Below are 8,259 nucleotides of genomic sequence, written 5' to 3'. Positions count from 1 at the left end.
CCAGGGTACACAGTGGTCCCAGGCTCTTCTGCAATGCCCCAAGCATCACTTCTCTGGTGCAGAGCATGACATCTGCTGCCTCCTCATGACCACTTGGAAGGGCATCCCTGGCTGTTTGGATCCTGGGCCCTGAGAAAGGAATACATCCCACATCGTGAAGAGCAGTTGTGAACACCGTATTTTTTGGTGGCCCTCTCTGAAAGATGCCACCTTTGCAGAAGAAGGCTTTTCTTTTTCATGAAGGCAGAAAAATCACATCCAGACCAGTGCCAACAAGTTTATTATGCCACAAATGACTTGTACTCTATACACTTTATCTGAAGTTCCTTACATATTCCATCATTTTCTTTTTCTTTCCAAGAATATCAGGTATCCTTCCTATTGCCCTTGTATACTTTTAGAAAAATTATAGCACAGTTAAAGAAGTGTGTCACTGACAAGCGTGGAGGCAGCATGGTGAAATGGGAAGCAAGCTGGATCAATGGACTAACAGGCTTGGGCTTGAATCTTTGGGCAGCTCACGCTAAGTTTCTAAACTTGACCTTCGCTCTGAGACAATAAATTGCCACGTTTTGTGCTCTCAGAGAACTTCCATGAAGCACGCCCCCAACCCTTAAAAACCATCTACATTTTCTGAGTGAGCTGTCCACCTCCATAAGGTTAGGAGATGCTTTTGAGAATGGACCACCTCCCAGACAGTGAAGAACAATGGTGGCGGTTTCCCAGTTGGTAGGAAAGCATGGATACACTGACCCTTTCCAACTGAATGTTTTCCTCCCATATATTTTCTTACACTTGCAATGGCTAGATTCAGAGAATTTTTGACTTCACATGCTACATATTTAGTCATCTCAGCTGAGTTTTGTAAAGACCACATGATTTGTGGCTCTGTTCTCTTAGCGAGTTAGAGTTGTACCACTGTGAACTGTGGACTCATGATAACAAAGCCCAGACACTGTGTTTTGAAGCTGGTACATATATTTCAACTATCCGAAGGTCTTGACACTTCACTTGCACATACAGTATTTTCCAGGCATTTACCAAGTAGACAAAGTACTGGAGAGATAATATTGCACTGATGAAATAGTAACATTGATAAAGTAGGACAATGTAATTGACTTTATCAGACTCATACCATTTGCATGAAAAAGGCTGAGTTTCTTTGGCTCTTTGTTCTTTCAAGTGCACTGCATGCCTATTCTGAGAGACTTAGGCCTTGGATTAACCTGTCAATTAAATCTTGCACTGTCCACAGTATTCTGCAAGCTGATTTAGTTTTGAACTACAACAACTGGCCATTGGTAGAAATATACCATATATATACATGGAAATTACAAAAATACATTTTATTTATAGTTGACTTTTTTTTTAAGTAACAAAAAACTAACACTATGAAAGATCAACCAGCATACCAAAAAGGATACTACCTAAAACCATCTGAACCAGAGACTCCTCTGGGGATTCCAGGACACAGTATCTCCAGCACATTCCAGAAAGGGCAATTTGCCATTGGGAAATAAAAACAGCTTCCTTGAAAAGTCTGTGCTTTGATAGTTTGAATCTCCCATTCTAATCAGGTCCGTTCCTACTCTTCTCTCATATTTTAAACTCCCACCTTCTTCTCTAGGTAAAGACCAAAGAAACTCATGGGAGGGTGGAAAGATGAATGCAGAAGGAGTTGGAAATAGCTAAAGCTAAATGGATTATGGGGTGAAGGCAGAGCAGGACTCATTCTCCAGCAGACATGGAGTGAGCCCTGACACTGTACACTGTACGTGGCTCCCAGATTTGGCGAGGAAACCAAAGAATTCCCTCTCTTTTCCGTTACCAAAGTCAGTCATGGTTTTGAATGCCTTGATGGACAGTGAACAATTGGCACCATCAGTGCTACAAGGTATGTCCTCTGCCTGGCGCTCTGAAGGCTTTCCCAGTGCCACGGAGGATGATCTGTGACATCCTGGTCACAAGGCTGGCTGCCCTGTTATTTCAACAAATGTCCTCTGCATTCATTAATGATGGAGATCTGGGTAGATCCATACACTTTAGAAGACATTATTTACATTTCAACATAAATTGACAGATTTTCTACATTCATAAGTTTCTACACGTGCTGGCTGCAGCCGAGGGAACCTGGGCCTCCCACTCTGATCTCCCTTGTTGTTGTTAGGTGCTGTCGGGTCAACAACAGATCAGAAGCTTGCCTAATCTTGCATCATTCTCACCATCTCAAGGCATCAACTACTATTTCCTTTGGCACCACTCGGCAGTACATGCAGGACATGATTAAGGAAGGGTCGGAGATTTTTTCTATAAAAGTCGATGTAACTATTATTCTGGAAAAGAGAGACACTCTATTCTCAGGCCACCTTTGACACAGGGCACAGAAATACTTCCACACATAAGTGCTTTTCTTTCATAAGATTCTAAAAGCTCTTAGCACTGGTTCTCTCTCACTGAGATCCTAACTTACAAGGTGCTCTATTTCCAAAGTGATGACACCTTTTAAAATACCACCCCACACACACAAGTCCACTATCCCTTTCCCTTCTTCTTCTCACTTGCCCTTCATCTAATGAATGTGGGATAAGTCCAGGCTATTTCTAGGTGCAGCCAGTGATAGTAACTCATTTTCATTCAATGCATTCAACTTTGAACATGAACTCTGAAAAGAAAAGAACAAGTTCCTCGGCTGGAGTCAGTACCTCATTGATGGACTGGAGATGATTTTTAATGATGACAGTCCCAGCTGAATGAGAGAGAGAGGACAGTCTGGTGCTTAATCCACACTCTTGCATTGGCTTTGACACAGAGACAGGAGTTAACATGCAGAGGTCACCGAAGATAGAGCTAGATATTCTCTCCTGTGGTGATGTATTAAAATGTGGCATTGGACAGGAATCTGTAGGTTAGTCAGTGCCTTATGAGACACTAACACTCCCATGGTTCATACATTTAACACAACAGATTAGCAAGGGCTTTTGATACAGGATCAGCTGACGAAGCCAAGAGTCATTCAAGAGTGTTCTGTTTCTCAGAAGCTCCACCTTAATAGAAACAGAGGGTGAGAAAGACTAACCCAATGTCTACATCTTCTCACAAGTCCCAACATGGTGGGCTTGAGAAATCCAAAGACTGTTTCCTCAAGGTCTTCGAGTCAAGAGTCCCCTGGGGGCAAGGCATTAGACCTGGAACTCAAACATGTCTGTCTGTTTCTTGGCCAGTTTGGCCACCTCTTCCCGGATGGCCTTGACGAGGGCTGCGGTGGAGATGTTGGTCAGAGGTGTGTCAGATGGGTCGTTCTCTGCTAGGCTCTGCTGCGAGGCTGCTGTGGAGGGTGCGGGGGCCTGCTCCAGGCTGGGGTGCAGGCTGGATGGCTGACTGTACTGGCGAGGCAGCCTGGAGGGTGAGTTCTGCTGATAACGCGACCGAGGGTAAGCTTCAATGTATCCTGGCAGAGGGACCTGCAGAGGACATTGGGTGAGAAAGGTCTAGATTAGGTAGGTGCTCAAGTCACAGGATGTTCTTAATACTGGAAGCAGTAGGGATGTGGAGATATGGATAAGGAAAGACATGAAGAGGTAACGGAGGCCACTGTCCAGGTGTAATCCTGTGATGACTTTATTAGCAAGTAGATATTTTGGACTCACAGACTATGCTGGTGTTGTGAATGAACTAGATGTTTTAACCTTTGCTGATATCTAGCTACCTCATTAATAAGCATAATCAAGCAAATAAAACTTGTTTTGGGGTAAAAAAGGAACCTAGGATATATTATTGCAATAATAGCTAACTTTGGTTGAGTACCTACTGTTTGCTAGATCTCGTGCTAAGAGTTTTATATGCAGCATCTCATTTAATTCTCAGTACAACAACCTATGAAGTAGATATTGCTATCATTAATTTACAGATGAGGAAATTGAAGCAAAGAGAGTGATGACACAGTCCATGGTGACATAGTTAAAAAGCCTCTAAGTCATGCTTGGAGACCCCATGTGTATCAGTAGGACTGTGATTCACAGGGTTTTCAACTGCTGACTTCTTGGAAATGGATCACCAGGTCTTTCCGCTGAGGCACTTCCAAGTGGAACCCTAACATCCAAATCTGTTGTTAGCAGCTAAATGCTTTACTGTTTGCACCACCAGAAACTACATGGGATTCCATGACATTGGTCTGCTTGAGGGCAATTGTTGGGAACATGTCTGTCTGGCACCAAAGGAGGGACTCAGTCACTGTCCTATGAAGACTTAAGTTGAGGAATGATGTTGATTTTATGAAAATATTTTCTTTTCTTTACAAACACAGGACAAAAATGTCTACACTTGAATGTACAGAAACTTCTGGAAATAGGGACAAATGGATAATTTGGGATGCAGGCTCAACTTCTGCACAGAAACATGAGGATGCTCTTCTAGGGTAGCTGTAAAAGGAGCAGATGCAACGGGGGGTTGGCTGAGTCTGATTTCTATCTACTTCATAAAAGGGAACTTTCCTCATCAATAATATCCATAGTACTAAATTAGCTGAAAGGTCAGACATGCCTTCTCCCATGCTCCTATACCTTTCCCTACCAATCATTGGATCAGATGTTTGTTGCAAGACTCACAAACTTTACTCACAGTTGTGGGGTTTATTAGGAAAATAGGTTGGAGAGTGGGGGAGGTAAAGAATATGCAAGTCCAGGTTTAGTCCAGAAGTCCCAAGCCAGATTAAAAAGGCAAAATTCCTCAATTAGTGAATGACAGTTTCACAGTCAACAAGTGAAAGTTTAGGTTCAGTTCAGCAACACAAACATATGAAGCCTCTGGTTTCCTCAATCACCTAGTAAACCTTTTCTCAGAGCAGTTATAAGTCATCTTTTCCTTCAATTATTCAGCAAGCAAAACCATTAACTGTGGCTTTTTATCTCCAGGTTTACTCTGGTTATCTTGCCATAGTCTCTTCACACTCTCTCCACCACCATCTCGCACAGTATCTTCACAGTTCCTCTACCACCATCTCTCATAAGGTGGAAAGTGTTCTCTTATATTGGTCCCACAGCTGTTAATGATTTGCAAGCCCATGTGTCCACAATTAAGGCAGCTGGAGATCATGCCCTCCCCCTCCCCAATAGGGGCTAATGCAATGGCTAGAAAAGTCATTTTTGAGCATTCTTATACCCTAGTAGCTCACAAAAGAATATGCCTTTAGAAGTATCACATGCTGCATGTTAGTCTGGAATTCTGCGAAGTGCACATTGTGCTGGTGGCTGGGACAGAAAAAGGACTTAGCCCCACAGAAGTGGCCTCAGGACAATATTAAGAAGAAGAGAAGGAGATGTAAGTAGGAGCCAGCCCACCTTGTTAGCTCAAATTCAGGAATGGCAAATTCCACACCTCCCCAAGCCAAAGTCTATGACAGACATCACCAACTGATCACAGCACAGTTTCCTGCTCAGCCTGGCAGTCTCCACATCTATCCCTTCTCCAAGAAGAATCAATCAGAGGTACCTTCAATGATGAAATCTACTTTCCACCCAGGGACTAGGTAATTTTATCCAAGCCATCTCCTTAGATCTAAGAGGTCAGACATCCACATGATAAAGGGGACTAGCTCCTTTTCACACAGATGTGCAAGGTATACAGTAAACCTGCTCTAATCTAGTATCTTTCTCAAGATGAGCTTCCTGAACTGCCTTTGCATGTCATAAATCACCTGTCTCCGGCTCAGTCCCTGGTGTCAGAGCTCTGTGCTCTGGGCACATCCCCCTGCTTAATTGCAGATCTTCTACAAGAGAGATGGGCAATCTCTTTCCTTGTGATTTACAGCCTCTGAAAAATTCACTTAAGGGTCAAAAGTGGGTTGACTCAACAACACGTTACAACAACTGAATCTCCTTTAGTCCAGGCTGGGGCACAGCCACTGTGCCTTCTAGACCTAATTCTTGCTTACTGGTTATCTCATTATCTGATATTTCACATTTATGACAATTGTGAACATAATACCATATTTTTTTTTTAATTAATCACATGCCTGGCAGTTATGGACACGGAGGTGAGAGTAACGCACATGTGATGGTTAAGGTTATGTGTTAACTTAGCTGGGGCCTTGGTTCTCAGGCCTGGAAGCCATCTAATGAAGTGGTTATCCTCCACTTTTGTACAATGCCTTGGTCTTTAGAACCTTATCATGCTAATAAATGAAGAGTGGGTGTAGTCCTATATGGGAATACAATTCTCAAGGGAAATCAGGATGAACACCTAAGTCATTCAGTGCAGCGTTCTGGGTTTTTCATTGAAATTTTTACAGCATCTCATATACGAAAGAAACAAATTTCATAGACTTAAGAGCTGGACAAATGTCTTAGAGAAGAGAGGTCATCTGTCCAGGCCTCAGTTTTCTCATCTTTGAAATGGGAATATTGAAGGGAACAGAACACCTACCTGGTGAGATTGTTGTAAAGATCAAACAAGATAATCTAAACATACATGATACTGATGGGCACAAGATTAATAAATGGGAATTATTATTACAAAACATTATTTTAAAGAAGCCACTTAAGGTCACCCTGTTAAGAAGTACAACCTGGACTTGAAGGTCTTCATTCGGAGGTAGTTGTTTTTAGATGTCATTTAGTTGATTTTCAACTCACATCAACCCCATGTGACAAAGCAGAACTGACCCATAGAGTTTGGTGGCCCAGTGGTGAGAAACTGCATTGCAATCCCAAAGACAAGTGGTTCAAATCCACTCGCTGCTCCGCAGCAGAAGTTTGAACAATTTCTTCCTTTATAATTAAATCTTCTGAAAACCCACTGGAGGGTCAGAGATGGATTGGTTCCAACTCGAAAGCAAACAATAACAACAATCTTTACAGGAAGTACCAGTGAGCTCTAATGGCCTAGTGGTAAGAAGGTTAGCTGCAATTTCAAAGGCATGAGGTTCAAATCTACCAGCTGCTCTGTGGTAGAAACATGGGCAATATCCTCCCGTGCGATTTACTGCCTCTGAAAACCTGCTGGAGGGTCAGCTATGGGTTGGTTTCAATTCCATGGCACGCAACAACAATCTTTATAGGTCTTTATAGGGGTAGTCAGTCAGGTCTTTCTTCTGTGGAACCAATGGGTGGGATTGAACTTCCATTAGCAGAAGACTTTTAAACTGCTGTGACAGCAGGGTTTTTGTATCCAAGGACTCCTGTCCACATTGCTTCTGTAAAAATGGCTGTTAACCACCTGGCTGACAGGAGGGGCTGAAGTAAAATAATACTTAATCTCAACCTTTTACCCTATTTTCTCTGTGTGAGGCATGAGAGTTTTCTTGAGAGAAACAGCAAGGGTCTCACCGAATCGGCCCACTGGCCTGGAAGCTCATTCTCTCCTGCATAGGACATCCAGGCCTGGTTCCTGTAGGACGAGGGAGGCGTTGGGATGAAGTAGCCTGTGAAGCCTGGTCTGTTGGCAGCTGGGATGGCAAACACTGCTGGCACCGTATTACCTGGCAGGACGGAGATGGATGAGCAGATTAGGAGAGGCTCATCTCAGGGATCCAGTCACTTAAGGACAAAATGAAGGCCTCCTAACTGTCTGCTGTATTTGAAGTTGCATATAATTGAGTCTGAGTTGAGAGGGGCTTGCTCTGGCTATAACATTTGTGCGCAGATGGAGCTCCATCTAAGGTAAGCTGGACCCTGCTTGTTATGGCCCAAGACTCAGGTAGTTTAGCAATAGAGAGGAGACTGGGACATGGAAAAGGGGACCTTCCTTCCTTATGGGCTCATTCAGGGCTATTGGGTACAGCTGCGGAGGTAGTGCACTATTTAAGGACACCCACCTTGGAGTCAAATAGGGCTAAAATTCACCCTCTATTCTTTTTGTTTGGGCTGGAGGTTCTGTTTTTGCTTAGAGGAAGGGAAGCTTTCTTCCAATTTCACTACAATGCAGTGTGAGCTAATAATGCTCCTTCTCCATCACCCTATTCCCCTAAACAGGGAGACGTGGACCCAGCTAGCACCTCATCCACTTAGGCTACACTTCTACAGACTGAAACTGAGCAAGGAGGATTGAACACTGGGCCCCAGTGAGGGATGAGGGACCAAGGGCCTGGGGCTGGGTAACACTCCACAGCTGACCTACAGTGAATGCTTTGTCAACAATGTTGATGACTGGAGACTTGCCTTAAAGATGTGGTATAAGTAAGTGAAGAAAAAAATTAAAGATGAGAAGGGTTATCCTGGTGGAGGGTGGAGGTGGGAAGTAAGTGGGTCAAGGCACTGGGCTAAG

General features: G+C 43.5%; 1 protein-coding gene across 1 annotated transcript in view; it reads right to left on the bottom strand.

Annotated features, from left to right (window-relative positions):
- Positions 1–3,179: 3,179 nt before the first annotated feature.
- KIAA1549L (KIAA1549-like ortholog) overlaps positions 3,180–8,259 on the bottom strand; it is a 153,486-nt gene continuing 148,406 nt past the window's right edge. Inside the window, 2 exon segments of the mRNA XM_006903627.1 lie at positions 3,180–3,461; positions 7,323–7,474. Coding sequence (XP_006903689.1) covers positions 3,180–3,461; positions 7,323–7,474 — 434 coding nt within the window.

Source organism: Elephantulus edwardii, unplaced genomic scaffold, assembly GCF_000299155.1.
Source record: "Elephantulus edwardii isolate Elephantulus edwardi_28Jun2011 unplaced genomic scaffold, EleEdw1.0 scaffold00029, whole genome shotgun sequence".
In the NCBI taxonomy this organism is placed as follows: domain Eukaryota; kingdom Metazoa; phylum Chordata; class Mammalia; order Macroscelidea; family Macroscelididae; genus Elephantulus; species Elephantulus edwardii.
This window is presented reverse-complemented; position numbering and strand designations above follow the sequence as displayed.